This window comes from Mobula birostris, chromosome 11 (assembly GCF_030028105.1).
Source record: "Mobula birostris isolate sMobBir1 chromosome 11, sMobBir1.hap1, whole genome shotgun sequence".
Taxonomy (NCBI): domain Eukaryota; kingdom Metazoa; phylum Chordata; class Chondrichthyes; order Myliobatiformes; family Myliobatidae; genus Mobula; species Mobula birostris.
The window spans coordinates 22178351-22197179 of NC_092380.1; the positions used below are offsets into that span (position 1 = coordinate 22178351).

At 48.4% G+C, this 18829-nt stretch overlaps 1 protein-coding gene across 3 annotated transcripts in view; it reads left to right on the plus strand.

Moving 5' to 3' along the window:
- LOC140204925 (proline-rich protein 12-like) overlaps positions 1 to 17996 on the plus strand; it is a 102401-nt gene extending 84405 nt beyond the window's left edge. For all 3 annotated transcript variants that reach the window (XM_072271895.1, XM_072271897.1, XM_072271896.1), the window contains exons 13-16: positions 2183 to 2280; positions 6020 to 6172; positions 7576 to 7671; positions 11854 to 17996. In XM_072271895.1, the coding sequence (XP_072127996.1) occupies positions 2183 to 2280; positions 6020 to 6172; positions 7576 to 7671; positions 11854 to 11994 (488 nt within the window). In that variant the 3' untranslated portion in view covers positions 11995 to 17996. The remainder of the gene's footprint in view (positions 1 to 2182; positions 2281 to 6019; positions 6173 to 7575; positions 7672 to 11853) is intronic.
- The last annotated feature ends 833 nt before the right edge of the window (positions 17997 to 18829 follow it).

The following is an 18829-nucleotide window of genomic DNA, read 5'->3' on the forward strand; positions in this document are numbered from 1 at the left end:
TTTGGAACAGGCTGCCTGGGTTCGCAGTGGGGGCAGACTCGTTGGAGGCATTTAAGAGGTTCTTGGCACATCAGCGTGCAGAGAAAGGAGGGGTTTGAAACAAGGAATTGGTTTAATTTGGCATCTCCTTTAGCACAGGCATGGTGGGTTGAAAGGCCCGTTCCCATGGCAATCATGATCCAGATGGACTGTCCATTTCCCTCCATCGATGCTGAGTTCCTCCGGCATTTTGTGCCTTGCTTGTCTGTTCCTGGGCTGGGCTCTGCAAGGTTCCTGCAGGGAGCATGCCCCTTTACGAAAATAAAATACTGGGAATTTATGAAAATAAGATATTACAGACGCTGAGCATCTGATCATTTTTAAAAAATGTCAATGGTGGATTCACGGTGAGGTTCGGGCGGATGAGGTAAACCTATAGTGTGTTAATTCTGCTCCTCTAGAACCTGGGGTTGTTTTCCATCTGCTGAGGGTAAACAGATCCCCTCCCCACTTCCCTTGACAATTATATTCCTCCTCCTCTCCTGCTGCACCTCAGAGACTACACTCTGCTGGAGGTTAGCGGGCCAAGTGTTTAAAGCCCATTTTCATTGGCTGGGAGCCAGGGGGGAGGGGGGTGGAATTTGTCCAGAGCACGAACTTGGGTGCAGTTAGTTAAACCACACACAGTTCTGGTTAGCACGTCGCTGGATGGTGGTGGCAGCGTTTGAGAGTGTGGAGGAGGTGGATGCCGGGGCTGGCGGGTGGTACATATATCAGTGCTTGAGGTTCATACCTTGGCTGGCCGCCTTTGGAACAGTGGAGACTGGGAGGAGATTTATAAAGTTATCAGAGTGTGCTGGAAGGAATAGTCTCCCTCAGGAACGCGTGGAGGGAAAACTATTGTCAGAGGCTTAGAGGACCATTGATCGGTATTTACTTCCCAATAGGACAAGGGTTCCCAGCCTTTTTTCTACCATTAACCAAGTAGTCCGTGAGCCCAGGTTAGGAACCCCTGTCTCAGAGGGTGTTGAGGCCCTAAGACAGGAGCTACTCCACATTCGATCATGGCTGATTTAATTTCTTGATTCAGTGCCAGTTCTCCTGCCTTCTGCCCGTAACCTTTGACACCTTTGCTAATCAAGAACCTATCAACTCTGCTTTAAATATACTCACTGACTTGGCCTCCACAGCCATCCTTGGTAATGAATTCCACAGATTTACCACCCTCTGGCTAAAGAACTTCCCCTCGCCTCTGTTCTAAAGAGACGTCCTTGTATTCTGAAGCCGTGCCCTCTGGTCCCAGATACCCCCGCTACTGGAAACATCCTCTCCATGAACACTCGATCTGGGCCTTTCCGTATTCGATAGGTTCCAATGAGATTCTACCCCCCGCCCCCCCCCAATTCTTCTAATCTCCAGCGAGTACAGGCCCTGGGCCATCAAAAGCTCCTCATGTGTTAACCCAGGCAGAATGGATGTTGGAGGCAGAGGTCCCTGCCAGAGGTGGGGGGCATTTGCAGGGTGGAGTCCCCCAAACCGGGGTGTTGGATTAGTTGAGAAGATGGCCTGTCGTATAGGGGTGGATGTCAGAGGCAAGTTTTTTTTTAACATGAAGAGTGGTGGGTGCATGGAATCTCCTGCCAGGGGTGGTCGCTGAAGCTGGGGCATTTAAGAGAATCTTAGGTAACACGTAGATGATAGAAAAATGGTGGGTTATGTAGGAGGGAAGGGTTAGATTGATCTTGGATTGGGTTATAAGATCGACACAACATCATGGGCCAACGGGCCTATTCTGTGCTGTATTGCTTTAAGAATATTGCTCTTTGAAAGGTGATCTATTGCACAATTTAAGAGATGTTTAGGTAGGTACATGGATGAGAGGGGTATGGAGGGCAATGGTCCAGGTGCAGGTCAATAGGACGAGGCAGGTTAATGGTTTGCCATGGACTAGATGGGCCAAAGGGCCTGTTTCTGTGCTCTTGTGCTCTGTGAGTCTCTAACTAAATAGTCAATGATTCACTCCACCCTGTTGTTTCCAAACCGGTTTCAATCTCCTCCTGACCCCCAAGAGTTGTCTAACTAGATCTTGGTGCAGGTGGAAGGGGCCCAGAAGGGATATTTGTGAGCGTGTTTGGAAAGTGGTGCCGGCGGAAGCCGTTGCTATGGAGACCAGCCACTGATTCATGTCTTTGCTCTTCTGCAGATGAACTTTACTTACCCACCATGAAGAAGATCGATGGCATCTTAACGGAACACAAGAAGCGTGTGACAAAAAGAGTGTCTCTTAGCTCGTTGCTCCAGGTACCTCAGGCCTCGGCTTTTCTGCGTAAAGTTTGGCTTGCGCGTTAACGCTGTCTTTGTGTCTTGGGCATCATTGGGCAGTTCACACCGAACAGCTTGAGATCGAGGGCTGTGGTGACGTTCCTGCTAAATCCAACCCTACTCTGCACCCGTATTCAGGGAGCGAAGTGGTCCGTTGTTAGCCTAGTGTCTCTTCGCAGCAGGGGTGGCTGGGTAGCATTGTGGTTAGCCCAGTCGCTTTAAAGCACCAGCAACCACAAATCAGGGTTCAATTCCCCTCGCTGTCTGTGAGGGGGCATGGACGCTTCCCCATGATCATGTGGGTTTCCTGTGGGTGCTCCAGTTCCCTCCCTCATTCCAAAGAAGTGTTGATTAGGGTCAGTAAACTGAGGGCATGCTATGTTGGTGCCAGAAGCATCGCTCTGGGCCTGTACTCACTGGGGTTTAGAAGAAAGAAGGGGGATCTCATTGAAACCTATCGGACATTGAAAGGCCGAGATTGAGTGGATGTGGAGAGGCTGTTTCCTCCTGTGGGGGAGTCCAGGTCCAGAGGGGGCAGCCTCAGAATACAAGAACGTCCCGTTAGAATAGATATAAGGAGGAATTTCTGTAGCCAGAGGGTGGTGAATCTGTGGAATTCATTGCCACAGATGGCTGTGGAGACCAAGTCATCCAGTATAGTTAAAGCAGAGTTGACAGTTCTTAATTAGTGAGGGTGTCAAAGGTTACAGGGAGAAGGCAGGAGAATGGGGTTGAGAGGGATAATAAATCAGCCATGACTGAATGGCAGAGCAAACTCTGCACTGAATGGCCTAATTCTGCTTCTCTGTCTTGGGGTGTTTGGACACTTGCAGGCTTTCCCCAGCATATCCTCAGACTGTGTTGGCTGTTGTTGCTGAGGATGCATTTCACTGTGTATGTTGACGTGCACGTGGCAAATAAAGCCAACAATATTAACGTTAAATTAAAGCTAATCTTTAATCAACTGGGCATTTCCTTAACCAGTCAGTCCGATGGGAAAGGTAAACAGCTCAGGAACTGAGAATGAAATGTTAATTTAAATGCAGTGAAAGAAATATTGTGAGAAAAGAAAGGACAATGGAATAGTGAAATGTAAGGTGGTACTGGCGATATACGGCAATGTTTTGCAGACAGGTTGTAAAATACTCGATACTCTACCAGACATACTTCCTTTGAACAATGATTGCTGCAATCTGCAGCCTGGATTTTCATGGATTCTGTTGTATTTCTTTGTTTTCCTGTGGTAGCTGTAAGGAGGTGAGTCTCAAGGTTGAATATGGTAAATTTACTTTGATCTTTTTGAACTTTGAATATAAATGTTGAGATTTTAAATGTCCTGTGACAATTAAGCAATTGACAACCAAAAGACCAAACTTGTGCCGTTGCAAAAGTAACAAAGTGCTGGAGGAACTCGGAGGGTCAGGCAGCAGCTGTGGAAGGGAAATGGACCGTGATGGTTTTGGATTGAAATGTCCAGATGAAGGGCCTTCATCTCCCTCTGGCAGACTCTCCTTGACCCCAATTGAGTTCCTCCAGCAGACTATTGCTCCAGATTCCAGTATCTGCAGTCTTGTTTGTCTTCAAAACTTGTGGAAGTTCACGTATCAGTGTCAGAGAGGTTTCTGGTCATAGATAGCACCCGTATTTAGTTCCTGTCCACTGCACAAGTGCAGGAACGTTATGCTGCTTGAGTTATCCTTACGAATAAGGCTTGGTAGATGGATTTTAAAAATGAGCAAGCGCAGGATACCTCCTTTGAGCCCACTTCAGCTTTTAGGAAGATTATTTGTTGAATCCTGCAGCGAGGAGACATGCTCTTCAGCCCATCTTGTCCCTGCTGACCAAGACTCCTGTCTTAACTTGTCCCATTCTCCTGTGTATGGTACATATTTCCTATCCATGTACCTGTCCAAGTGTCCTTTAAGTGTTGGTAATCTGCCTGCCTCAGCCAGTTCCTCTGGCAGCTCGCTCCATATTCAGACCACCTTCTGGGTGGAAAAACTTGCTCCTCGGGTTCCTGTTGGACCTCTTCCCCTTCACCCCAAGCCAGTGCCCTCTAGCTCGTGATTCAGTTTCTTCCATCGAAACATGCAGTGAAATGCGTTAACAACACAACCTATGGATGTGCAAGTGTCGCCACACTTTCCGACGCTAACATGGAGTGGCCGCCATGTTCAGGAGAAGAACGTGGAGCACAACAAAAACAGCAAAGCAAGCCCCTTTCCGCCTTCCCGCACACGGTTAGTCCTTCAACCCCAGGACAGGCCTCCGGTCTCTGGACTTAGGCCATCGGACATCGACGTCAACCTTCGGGCTTCGATCTCCAGAATAGAGCCTTGGAGCAGCCGATGGCAGGACCCCGAGCTGTGGACTCACTGGCTCCACCAGCCCTCATGCCTTCTGCTGCCACGGGCATCCGATCCCAGAACCCACCGACCTGGGACAGTCTGGCATCACAGATGCCCTTTGTCAGTCTGTGACATCAGACTGCATGTGTACACCCCTATCTGTACCCCTCATGATTTTATACACTTCTGTAAGATCACTCCACGTTCTAATGAAGATGTTCCAACCTGCACAATGTCACTTTGTAACTCAGTCCCTTGAGTCTCGCCCGTCTCCTCTGCACTCTTTCCAGTTTAACGGCATCTTTAGCAGGGCGACCAAACATAATATTCAAAATGTGGTCCCTTTCAAAGTTCAAAGTAAATTTATTATCAAAGTACATATATGTCACCGTATACAACCCTGAGATTCGTCTGTTTGCAGGCACCACTCAATAAATCCAAAATAGAGTCAGTGAAAGACTCCATCAACTGGGCAGTCAACCAGTGTGCAAAAGACAACAAACTGCAAATACTAAAAACAAAGAAATAATAATAAATAAATATCGAGAACTTGAGATGAAGAGTCATTGAAAGCGAGTCTATGGTTGTGGGAACATTTCAGTGATGGGGCAAGTGAAGGTGAGTGAAGTTATTCAAGAGCCTGATCGTTGAGGGGTAATAACTGTTCTTGAACCTGGTGGTGTGGGTCCCTGAGGCTCCTGTACCTCCTACCTGATGGTTGAGGGGTAATAACTGTTCCTGAACCTGGTGGTGAGAGTCCTGAGGCTCCTGTACCACCTTCCTGATGGCAGCAGCGAGACGAAAGCATGTCCTGGGTGGTGTGAGTCCCTGATGGTTGGTGCTGCTTTCCTGCGACAACACTTCACGTAGATGTGTGTTGATGACAGGGAAGGCTTTACCTGAGAGGGACTGGACCATAGTCAGTACTTTTTTCTTGAACTTGTATATCCTGAAATCAATCTAATATCCACTTTTTTGCTGTATAAATCACCCCACAGCCTCCTTTGCCCCAGGGAAAATAGTCCTAGGTTATCAAATGTCCTTATAACTCCAGTATTCCAGAACATCCTTGGGAAGCCCTTCTGCGCTCTTTTAGGTTTTTCCCAGGTGCTCTGGTTTCATCCCAAATCCCAAAGTTGAAAGTTATTGGGCTCCCGTAAGTTACTCCTTGGTTTTGGGTACCTGTTATCGCAGAAGTTAATAGGGAGTGGACTAACCCAGGCAGTAATCAACGGGAGTATGAGTTTAACCTTGCATCCTCCCCTCTGAAACTGGGGCGGTCCCTTGGATAGTAGGGACTGCCGGCATCTCCTCTGGTCTAACGGGACGGGCTGAGGCGGGCTGTAACCCCTCTGGTGGGTGTGTTGCAGGAAGGATTGCAGACGTTCCCTCAGCTGGTTGTGGAGGATTGCGACGCCGAGCACAGGAACGCCCCCGCCAGCTCAGTGAAGCTAAAAGTGGCCGGCACCCCCTACAACAGGAAGACCCTCAACCAGCTCAAGAAGAATGTACAGCGGCCGCAGGTGAGGGCGCGTTTCGCCGTCTCTCGCGCTCTGGTGTGAAGCTGTCGCCATAAGCAGCAGCGGAGGGGCAAACTGGTAAACCTGGCAGAGTTGTCGCCTCGCTGGCCCCCAGAGACCCAGGTTCAGTCCTGAGCTTGGGCACTGTCCGTGCGGAGTTTGCACGTTTTCCCTCCTGACTGGGCAGTGCATTTAATTGGGTCATACAGTCAGACAGCACGGCAACAGGGCCTGTAAACCCATCTTGCTCACACCCACGAATATGCTTATCCAAGCTAATCCCATTGGCCTGTGTTTGACCCAAATCCCTCTAAACCAGAGGTTCCCAACCTTCTTTATGCCATGAACCTCAGGTTGAGAGCCCCTGTTCTAAACCTTTCCTATTCATGTACCAGTCGACGGATCTTTTAAACATTTAAATTTTACCCACTTCTGGCAGCTTGTTCCACACGCCTGCCACCCTCTGTGTGGAAAAACTTGCCCTTTACATCTCCTATAAATCTTTCCCCCCAACCATAAAATGCCCTCTTTGATAGTCTACTTTATCTATACCCCTCATTCTTTTATCAATCTCCCTTCAGTGTCCTTCACTCCAGGGAAAACAGTCCCAGCAAGTCCAGTCTCTCCTTATAACTCACGCTCTCCAGGTTTCCCCTGGGTGTTCCAGTTTCGTCCCAAGTCTGGAGGTTTTTGGGTTCCTCTAAGTTGCTCATAAGTTTGAGTGTCCAGAGAGGAGCTGGTGGGAATGTGAGGGAGAATGTTGAAGGGATTTGGAGAAATAAGGAGTTATGGAGGGGATGAGACTGATGGGGTGTCTGTGCTGGTGATTCTTTATTCCTGAACACTGTTCCCTCTAGCTGCGCGGCCGCACAGTAACCAAAATGTTTCCACGCACATAGCCTTCATTGCCATGCAGCTGGAATTTTATATGTTTCAATAAAGTGCCGCACATCTTTCAGGTGGTGTAAAATTGTCCTGCTCAGAGCAATGGTTGGTCCATGCAGCTGTTTAAAAAAAAATAGAGGGAACGTTAGTTCTGACCCTTGTACACCTTTCCCGCTGCTCAGCAGCATGCGTGATGGGTTGTTGGTTGGAGCTGCAGTCTCTGCGTCCGACCACCGACCGATGCCCTAGTGACCTCCCTGCTCCGAGTTCAGCACAAGGGTGAGGGGGCCAAGAGCACTTTTCCCCACGTTTTGGCTGGCAGGGGGTTTGTCGGTCCGGGAGAAGGTGTTGCCCACCAGGAGAGGGACGGGACAGATCTCATCCAGTTGGGAGCAAGCTGAATTACCCTTGCACTCTGGTGTCTATTCCCGGTGTAGGATCGACCCAGCGATCCAGGACAGTCACTGGAACAGCTTTTCTCAGCGGTCAGTGAGATTTTCCTGCGTGCTTTATTTTTGCAGGATTTTCAAGTGGAGGCCGAGAAACTGCAGTTTTACACCTTGTTCCATTCTCTTCATCACTACAAGTACCACACGTTATTGCACTGTAAGGAGCAGGTGAGTGCCACCACCCTGAGGAGCACCTTTTATGGCTTTGTTTTAGCCCTGCCCAAGGGCCCAGGTTTGCTTTGGGTTAGACATACAAGGTCACACAGAAGCTTCGAATATCAGAATCAAGTTTATTATCACTTAATTAAATGGTATAAAACTTGCACTGCAAAACAGAACCAGGCCCTTCAGCCCATCTAGTCCATGCGAACTGTCATCCAGCCCAGTCCCATCAACCTGCAGCTGAACAATAGCCCTGTATACCCTCCCGCCCACGTACCTACCCCCAACTTTTAAGTATTGCAATGGAAGCTGTATCCACCACTTCCACTGGCAGCTCGTTCCACAATCTGGGGGGAGAAAACTCCCCCTCAAGTGCTTCACCATTGACCCTTAACCTTTGCCCCCTGGTTCTGGTCTCACCCAGCCTCAGTGGGAAAAAGCCTGCTTGCATTTGCCCCACCTATGCCCCTCACAATTATCAAATCGCCCCCCCTCGTGCGCTCTGGGGAATCAAGTTCCAACCTGTTCGACCTTCCCCCGTATCTCAGGTCTTGCGGCGGCAGTACAGTGCATAGACAAAGTATTACAAAAAGGAAAACCAATAATGAGACCATTCAGAAATCTGATGGCGGAGGGGAAGAATCACTGAGTGTGGGTCTTCAGGCTCCTGTATCCCCTCCCCGTACCATATCAGGAAAGAACTGTCTTTATTGGCTGAAGGCACAAAAAAGGGATGTTGCGCTGATGTTTTAACCTACTCCAAGGTCAGTCTAACCCTTCCCTCCCACATAGCCCTGCATTATTTTATTATCCATGTACCTATCTAAGAGTTTCTTAAATATCCCCAATGTATCTGCCTCTACCACTACCCCTGGCCGAGTGTTTCACACACCCACCACCCTCTGTGTAAAATACTTACCTCTGACATCCCCCCCCCCCCACCCTACGCTTTCCTCCTTGTACCTTCTCATATTAGTCATCTCCGCCCTGGGGAAAAGGCACCGGCTGTCCGCTCTATCGTTGCATTTTAACATTTTGTACACCTCTGTCGTCAGCTCTCATCCCAAAGAGAAAAGCCCTAGCTCACTCAACCTATCCTCTCCAATCCAGGCAGCATCCTGGTAAGTCTCCTCTGCACCCCCTCTAAAGCTTCCACGTCCTTCCAATAACGAGGTGAGACAGGACTGAACGCGATACTCCCAAGTGTGGTCTAACCAGAGTTCTGCAGAGCTGCAACACTACCTTGCTGCTCTGGAACTCAGTCTCCTGACTAATAAAGACGTATCAAGACTCAGTGTTCCCAATATAGAAGTATAAAGGAGAACTAAATAATTGTTACTCTGGATCCGATGCAGTACGAAAAAAAAGACCACAATAAGCTAAAGAACACAATTAATTTAATTAATGGCTCCGTCTGTCTAAGTAGACAATGGATGCGCCCGGTTTCCGGGGCGCAGACCTGGGCGATGAATATGGAGATCCTGGGCTGCCCAGACATCAAGATCCCCCTCTCGGCCTCACGGATGTGGTCCAAAGGAATGCGAAGCAGTACATTTGGCATCAGCTTGGCTGCAGGAGCTGCCGGGAGGTGACGTGATACGTCATCCAACCGCCTTAGGGGCTCCACTCCGGATTTGTGTAGGGCTTACTCCTTAGCCTTCTCTTCTCCCGAAGATACCCACAAGGCAGTGGGATCCGTAACTCTGGATAGGGACCCATACCGGGTACTGTCAGTCGGAGCCAGCTGAGCCCGGGACTCGTGTAAGGCAGGGTCGTCACGCCCTGTAGTAGTGACATATGGAGCCACTACCCACTACCCACAATAATAATAATTTTAAAAACACAATAATTATAAATACTGAAGATGGCTTGAGTATATACACAGATATTGATTTTATGTCCGTAAAGTGACGCTAGGCACAGGAGTGTCTGTACGTAAGGTGACTGACAGCAAGTGATACAGTGGTGGAGTTAGTCGGTGGAGGTGTTGATCAGCCTTACTGCTTGGGGAAAATAACTGTTTTTGAGTCTGTTAGTCCTGGCGTGGATGCTCTGTAGCCTCCTCCCTGGTGGAACTGGGACAAACAGTCCACGAACAAGGTGGGTGGGATCCTTCATGATGTTACTGGCCCTTTTCCGGCACCTTTCTGTATATGGTTGGCGTGGTGGTGGGTAGGCTGGTGGCAGTGATGCGTTGGGCAGTTTTGACTACCCGCTGTAGAGCCTTCCTGCCCGCCGCAGTGCAGGTTCCGTACCATGCAGTGATGCAGCATGTTAGGATGCTCTCTACTGCACATCTGATGTGAGTATTGATGTCCATAGTCCAGCTCTCTTCAGCTTCCTCAGAAAGTAGAGGCACTGGTGAGCTCTCCTGATGGTGGGTGATGTGTTCTGGGACCGTGGGAGGTTGTGTGTGAACTGTGCAGTCCTGGGAGTTTGAAACTGCTCGTAGTTTCCGCTACCGTGCCGCCGATATAAAGAGGGGTGTGAGTTCGCCTGACATTGAAGAAGAGGCTGTTGGCCTGGCACCAGACCTAGAGCTCTTCCACCATCTCTCTTAGGCCGTCTCATCGTTGTCCGTGAAGAGCCCCGTGACTGTCGTGTCATCGGCGAACTTGACAACGTGATTACTCGGGTGTTTGTGCAGTCACGTGTGAGCAGAGTGCACGGCACTGGGCTCAGCACTCCGCCCTGGTGGAAACCCATGATGGGAAGGGAGGATACACCCTACACTCTCTTAACCACACCTCAAAAAAAGGCGGCGTCCATCATTAAGGACTTCCATCACCAAGGTCATGCCTTGTTCTCATTGCTACCATCAGGAGCCTGAAAGCACACGCTCAGCAATTCAGGAACAGTTTCTTCCCCTCTGCCACCCGATTTCTGAATGGACATTGAACCCATGAACACTACCTCACTACTTTATTTCTATTTTTGCACTACTTAGTTAATTGAACTACCGTTTGTATTATATATTTGATTACTTAATGTAATTCACAGTTATTATGTATTGCATTGTACCGCTGCCGCAAAGACAACAACTTTCATGACACATACCAGTGAAATTAAACCTGATTCTGACTATTAACTTGCGCAGCAACTTTGAGGGATCTATAAACGTGACCCCCAAGGTCCTTCTGTTCCACCATTCTGTTAAGAATTGTGCCATTAATCCTGTACTCTGATTTCAAGTCTGATCTTCCAAGGCGAATAATTTCACACTTCTCCAGGTTGAACTTCATCTGCCTCTTCTCAGCCCAGCTCTGCATCCTATCAGTGCCCCATTGTAACCTGCTACACTCTCCACAACACCACCAACCTTCGTGTCATCTGCGTGTAACCTTCGCTTCGGCTAGCAGCTAAATCTAGGGGATGATAGCCCCCAGCCTGGCCAAACTTAAGAAATCTTGTTTGGGTGGATGCTGCGTGATGTGTTCCCTGTTACAAATCAGTACCACAGAAATAACAAACAGTACACAATATGCAATTAAACAATTGAGCTTTAAAATTCTTAATTTGACTATATGGTTAGTAAAGAAAACAAAAAAAGAAAAGGGGCCCATTCTGATGAAACAGTCTATTGCACAAGGTTGGAGCTCAGTGATAAGGCTGTTCATCCACAATCAACCTCCTCCAATCACCGCTGACCTTCGGATCCTCGCTCCAAGTCCACCCCGTCCGGCGGTCTACCAACTCTCTCCATTAGCGTCTTCCCTCCTCATCTCTCCCCGGCAAAAGAACCAGGAATTCCGGGCTTCCAGACACACAAGAAAGAACAACATCCTGTTCATTGATTAGCGTACCCCATTATCTCTAGTCATAACCCAAACATTGCTGCTACAGAGAAACCATTACCTCAGCAGTGGAACGTTACAGAGAAGCCATTACATTAGCAGTGAAACCTTACAGTGTGTTACATGCAAACTTAGTAACCGACCCTTCCATTTCCTCATCTCAAGTTATTTTTGGTAATGTTGTATTTGCACTGATAGTGCTGCACTCAGCCCCCTGGTGCCGCGCATTACGGGGTTGGGGCTGTCCCTTGGCGGGAACTCCCGCTGCTTGTCGGCTGTTGGGAGGGTAGAGGGAGGAGGGGACTCCGGTGTCACGGTGGGCAGGGCTTCGCGGGAGGTTTCGGGGAGGGAGGTGAAGAGAGCTGGCGGTGACCACGTTTGCCTCCCCTTACAGACGGACACCCTGTCGGAGGTGAATGAGGACCTGGGGCAGGAGGAGATCGTGCAGCAGTGCATGCGCAACATGGCGTGGCTGGAGAAGCTCTTCGACTCTTTCTGCGAGCTCCTCACCCAGGTTCAGCAACAGTGCGCGTGACTGCCCCCTCACCCCTCACCCCACCCCAGCCGCCGCAGACATGACCACTCTCCTCTCTCGTACTCTCTCCTCCTTCCTTGCCTCTCTCTGGCACCACCCCATCCACCCATCCCTCCCCATCACCATCTCCCAGGGGTCGGTGGGAAGAGGAGGCCACTGGTGACTGCCCGCAGTGACGCCCCTTTTGCCAGATTTAATTTTTCCCGTCATCCTTGCAACGCTGCTGATGATTTTTCAGTTAGGACTGTTCAGAAGTTATCGTTTGCTTTTTTTAAAAAAAAAAATAAAATCCCCTTTCTTTAAGAAAGCTCCATAGCAGACACTGGTTCCCCCTGTCCCAGCCAGCACCTGTGGGTGGGAGGCCGGGGGAGGTGGGGTGAAATTAGTGCCCCGCTAAGGCAGTGGGTACTGCTCCGAGCCCACTTTCAATGGCCTGGACTCAGTTGTCACTGCTCTCCGTGCCCCCCACTCATCCCAACCCATATATTTATATCCCATCAGCTAGGTCTCTGTTTCCCCCCCCCCCCGCCCATATCGCCACTCTGCACCCATCCATTTCCCAACTCTGGCCTCTTGTCACCCCTCCATTGCCCCTCTGTCTGCCCTCCTCCCATTATCCCTTTCCCCTGCCCCTGTCATCCTATTCCCCTCCATCACCCACCTCTCTCCCACCCTCGTTGCCCCCTCTCCCCGTTGCCCCACTGCCACTCCATCTCCCACCTCTCCCCCATCCTTGTTGCCATTTCATCACTCAACCCTCTGCCTCTATAGTCCCTCCTTCACCCCTCTCTCCCTCCCATTGATCTGTTCCTCTCACTGTAGCTCCTTTCCCACCACCACTCACCCACGCCTTCCTTCTGCCAGTTGCCCTGGGGGGTGGGGGGGGTGTGGTTTGGGGACCTGGGGGTTGGGTTTCCATTTGGTTCTAGCTGGATGAGGGCTTGACTGAAGGAACAGGGTGAGGCTTGAACTGTGCGATGGGGCGATGGAGCTGGTCACGTTGAAGCCCCTGTCTGCAGGGATTCCAGACTCTCTTACTGCTGCCTTTCCCAGCTCTCCCATGCCCCACCCATTCCCATTCCGGTAATGTCACGTCCACGTGGCAGCCCCTCCCTCACCAGCACAGGCGGTGGTCAGTAGCCCAAGCTGTGGTTGAGGGCTCTTTCTACTGTCCCACCCCGGACCCTTTGGAAGAACCTTCAACCCAACCCATAAGCAGTGCAATTGAAATCATCAGGAGTTCCTGGGTAACTGTTGAAGAAGGGTTGGCTGCTGTGGCTGGGTCCTCTTGGTAGACACCTTCAACTGCTGACCTTTGAAGACCATTCCTACTTCTCCCTGACTCCTCCCCACCCCTTCTTCCAGAGAGCTGGCTGGTCTAGGTGCTGGGTGACCTTTCGATCTCCCCCCGATCTTCACACCTGCCCCCCTCGCACTCAGAAACTCGAGACTTGTCCCACAGCACACTGGACTCTCCTGCCACACTGTGGCACTTCCCAACGATCATCCAGGAGAAGAGCTGGGGCGTATATTCAGTTGCCTGACCTCGGGTTGAAGATCTCCCCAAAGCTTCTGGTGATGTTCATATTTGGGACTTATCGAGGATTATTCAGGTGAATTTGAGAGGGTGTAGGAGGAAATTGAAGGGTCATCTATCTCCTGCTGTCCTGGCAATGGTCAGTACCTACCAAGTTAAAGTGACTAGGCCCAGTTAAATTTAGGGTAGGAGGTTGTATTGATTGTTGGATCTGTTCCTTTTTCCCCTATTGGATCTGATCTTGGAGATCCAAGCCCCTTCATCACACTTCACAGAAGGCTAAAACCACTGTGTTTCTATGAAATAACATTAAGTTGAAAATAAGGTTAGAATGATCCTGAAATGCAGATGCATGTGGCTGGAGCACCCTTTCATTCTCTGGACATTGAGTAGCTTGAGGGACACTGCATATGGCTATGGTTCTGGAGGATATGTGACTGGACACTGCATATGGCTGCCATTCCGGAGGACGTAATTGGACACTGCATATGGCTGCCATTCCGGAGGACGTGATTGGACACTGCATATGACTGCCATTCTGGAGGATGTGACTGGACATTGCATATGGCTGTCATTCTGGAAGACATGTGACCAGGCACTGCATATGACTGACAGAAGATAATGACTGCAAATGTCTACAGACTTCAAGAACAAGTGACAACCAGACACAGCTGTACTCTTGGTCTGGGAGGCGGGATGTGAATGGAAATTGAAAATGGCTGCCGGCCTGGAATAAAGTGAATGGACACTGCAAACAGCTGGCAGTCTTGAGGGGCGACTAATCAGACTCCCCTGTCTGAAGATCGGTTTTCGTTGGAAAACGGAGCCTGAACTTGAAGACTCCAACTTCATCCTCTCTATTGACAGTAGCCACTGTAAATTTATTCCCTCACCCACAACCCACCCCAAAGAGAAATGTCCCAAAAAAGAAGGAAGACAAAACGGAACAGTTTAAAAATGAGTGCTTGCTACAAAGAGGGTGGTCTAGACGTGATATTTGGCCAAGACGGGTTGGACGTGGTCTAGACATGATGTCTGGCCAAGACGGGTTGGACGTGGGACATTGGTGGGAGTGCATTGGTGGGCAAGAGTGGAGATGGCAGGGAGAGGGGAGGGAGATACCCACAGGAAAATAACTCTTGCGGGAGAGGCTCCAAGTTTTTTAAAAACAATTCTTTGAGGGTCCGGTCAAGCAAATGCTGCATTATATTTTAGCCCTAATGTGTTTTTTTTCAGATTTTAATCAAATATTTCCATTCCCACCCCCTTGCCCTGTTTAAAAAAAGGATTAACTATTTTAAAAATGCAAAAAAAAACTCCACCAACTTAACGCTGGCTGAATATAATTTAATCATTTTATGTTATTTAAAAATATCTTACAGATTCCCTGTCTCCCTTCTGGTAAAATGTAAGTTTTACAAAAAAATAATTGGGATCTGTCCTATCTTGGGTGCTCGCCTGTCGTAAACGGTTTTTAGAAACAGAGGCAACTTGTCATGTCTCCCATGTATATATATTGTACAGAACAAATGTCCATGTACTATATTGTATTTGAGAGAGCTAACCAATACTTAACAGAGAAAAAAAAATCACAGAAGGTTGCTTAGTTGTGATGTTCAGTCTGACTGGACCTTATTAGTACTTGGTTTATATAATATGTTCTGAGACTTGTCAAGTGTCCTATTTTACTCAAAGAAAGACAGATTATGACAAAATGGAGTGATGCACCCCAGGGTGGATGAGGTCACTTTGCAGAGGGGGGAGGCTGGTGGCCTGGGGTTTATGTGTGATAGTAAATCCCCAATCCCCATGACTCGCACACAGGACTGCTTGGGAGTGGTACAATTTTCCCTGGGTCTGCTTGGATGAGAAAGGGTTAAAGATGATGTCGTCCCGGGGTTGCCTGTCCTGGTTCAGCCTTCTGCCGTGGCGTGTGTGTTTGTGTATGTGTGTGTCTGTCTGTCTCTGTGTGTGGAACGTACCTGGCGGGGACGAGAGTCCAGTCTGTCCCCAGGCTTAAGCACAGTGAGGACATGGGGATATGAAGCTGGGCCTCAGAAAAGAACACTCCCTGTGCGGGGGTTACCATTGCAAAGGTTGTTTGAATACAACATTCCTGGACCCACTCAGATTCAGATTTATTTATCTCAATGTCCTGGAAACATTCGGTGAACTGTGTCATCTGTGTCGACAGCCAACACACCCAAGGATGTGCAAGCGTTGCCCGCCATGCATTCCGGCGCCAACATAACCTGCCCACGACGCTCGGCAGAGCAACACAGGACATGGCAAAGCAGAACATCAGCAGCAAAACAATCCCCCTTTTCTTCCCTCCCACCTACACGCACGCACAAACACACACACAACTCCAAGACAGGCCTCCAGTCTCCACCTTTCGGCCAAGAGATGCCTGAGGCATCACCAGTTTGCGGTCTGGAGGAGGAGTTGCTTCTGGTGGGACAGGTGTTGGGAACTGACTGGGACCCGAAATAGATTCCAATGACTTGTTGTTTCCCAACTCTTTTGGGGGTTTCCTTCAGTTCAACACTCTCTCCTGGAGGTGGAAATAGATTAGAAAGGTACGACCTTCTGGAGGAAACGGTATCCGCAGAGATAAAACAGTTTCCAATCAGGGACACTTCCCCTGGAAATTCTGTTGACAATTTAGCAGAGTTGCCAGCTCTGACTGTGCACAATCCTGGTGGTTTCATCCCATGACCTTTACCCCTGAAACCCACCTCTCAACATGTTTCTAATGTGTAACAGGATAACAGAATTCAAAGTGAATTGACTCAGTTTCTCCCAACGCCCCCCTCCCCCCCCCACTGGCCCTCTTTTGGGACTTTTTTTTCTGAAATCAAACTTGGCAATGTCCTGAAAGATTAACCCCAGGAGGTGCTAGAAACACAGTGTAAGTCGAACGGCATTTATAGAGGGGGAGGGAAATGGTTAACATCTCAGGTCATTGACCTGCAACGGGATGGGTAATCCTCTGTAGCCCGCCCCCAGTCATTTCTAGGGTGCTGGTAAGTCATGGGTGTCCATTGGTGTGCTTGAGCCTCTCTGATGAAGATGAAGGGGGAGGAGTGGGGGAGAAAGATCCTCAATCAGGAGGGACTTCATTTTCAACCTGAAATTATTGTTATCCCTGTACCTTCATTTCCAAAGGTATTCGAATGTAAAACACAGCATACCACACCACAGTATAGACCCTTCAGCTCACAGTGTTGTGCCAACCTTTTAACCTCTCCCAAGATCAATCTAATCTTTCCTTCCTACATAGCCCTCCATTTCGCTATCACCCTTGTTTCTTAAACGCCCCTAATGTACCTGCCTCTACTACCCTGGCAGTGCCTTCCACATACTCACCACTGTGTGTTTTAAAAAAAAATACCTCTGACATCTGCCCTACGCTTTCCTCCATTCACCCTTGAATTAAGCCTGAGCCAATCTTGCCTCTGAGCTCATTGGGAGAGAGAGGCTTGTTCCGACGGTATTGTTTCACTTTTTTTGCAAAAACAAGTTGCAGTTAACTCTCAATAATGTATTTTCCTCTGCCTATAAAGTAAAGCTGTCCCAAAAAAAAATTGTTCTAAATAAAGCAGTCCCAAGTTTCTTGGAGTCCCAGTGAGGTCACCTTGAACATTTTTCTTTTGGCCCACCTTGGGGTTGGAGGTTATAAAAACTGTTCTAAGTAAATCACTCCCAAGTCCCTTGGAGTCCCAGTGAGGAGTCACCTTAGCCAATTTTATTGGCTCACCTTGGGTTCGGAGGTCGCCAAGTCTGTCAGGTCACCGTCTTACACCACAGATCGATCATTAACTCCCATCAAAGCCCATTTTTCCAGGGATTTCCAATTTGATAAAATATTAATTTATATTTAAAAAAAAGGATTTGTGTTGTAATTCCCTTTTATGGGTGTGTGATTGGTGGATGTAATGTGGATCAGAATTGGAGGCTCCAGGAGGGGGGCTGGTGAAGGTTCGGAGGGGGCGAAGGCCTGGGAGAGAAGAGGACGAGACATGTCGTAAAACTTTTCCCCACTGGGGTAGTGTGAGCAGAGGGTGAGTGTGTGGGCAGCGTTTCGTAGGACCTGAGGCTTGTGGTTTGGGAAGGGGCACAGGCACACTTTGATCCATTTTGTCATAAGCTGCCTTCGGAGATGCAATGTTTTCATCTCTCTCACTCTCTCTCTCTGTTTATGTAATACTTATTATTAACCTTTTTTAATGATGTGTTCTAACTGTACAATGTTATGGCCTGAAAGGTATTGTTACCGTTTTCGATTTGTGTTCTTGTATTGATGTTACATATATTATATATTTTTGATTGTTTAACAATGTCCTGCAAATGTTTTTTCTTTTCCTACTTCTCCCTCTCCCCACCCCCCTTCCTCCCCTCGCAAAATGTACAACTTGCATTGTATACTGTGTCCACAATATGAAAGAAAAACACATTCTTCCTCTGTATTTTGTTTTTTTCTAAAAAAAATAGTTTAACCTCTTTCATGTTTTAAATGCCGAATAATTCCTGTGCTGCCTACAGTATTTTTAAAAATCTTTAGTATGCTGATGTGTGCGCCTCTCTCGATTGTTGCCTCTGGCTGGTAGGCTGCTGCGGGTAACAAGTCAATCATGAGGACGGCACTTGGTTTTGGGGATTCACCTGGTGGATTTTGGTTTTCAGACGAAGGGGGGTGGGGAGGGTGGGATTTAGACCTTTTTTTGAATGGGTTAGATTGTAGGATATGAGAACAGAAGGACGTTCAGCCTCGTGCAACTGTTCTACCATTGACTCAAATAGTTTTGTGGCTGGATGATAGGCGTCAAGTTGCTCCGTAACCCCTAGACTTTGATTTTGGAACACAAGTTCAAATTCCAACACAGCAGCTATGAATTACTTCCAGATTTATTTAATTATATGTACGTTCAAAAATTGGAATTGGTTTGTTATTATCACACCTGCCGAGATACAGAGAACCGCGTGTCCATAAAGACCCGACCATTACACAGTGCATTGAGGTAGAACAAGTTAAAACAGTAACGATGCAGAATAAAGAGTAACAGCTACAGAGAAAGTGCAGTGCAGGTAAACAATAAGGTGCAAGATCACAACAATTATGAGATCGAGAGTCCAACTTGTACTAGGGAACTGTTTAATAGTCTTATAACAGTGGGGTAGCAGCTGTCCTTCAGCCTGGTGGGATGTGCTTTTAGACTTTTGTAACTTCTACCTCATGGAAGAGGGAAAGGGAGAGAATGTCTGGGGTGGGTGGGGTCTTTGATAATGCTGGTTGCT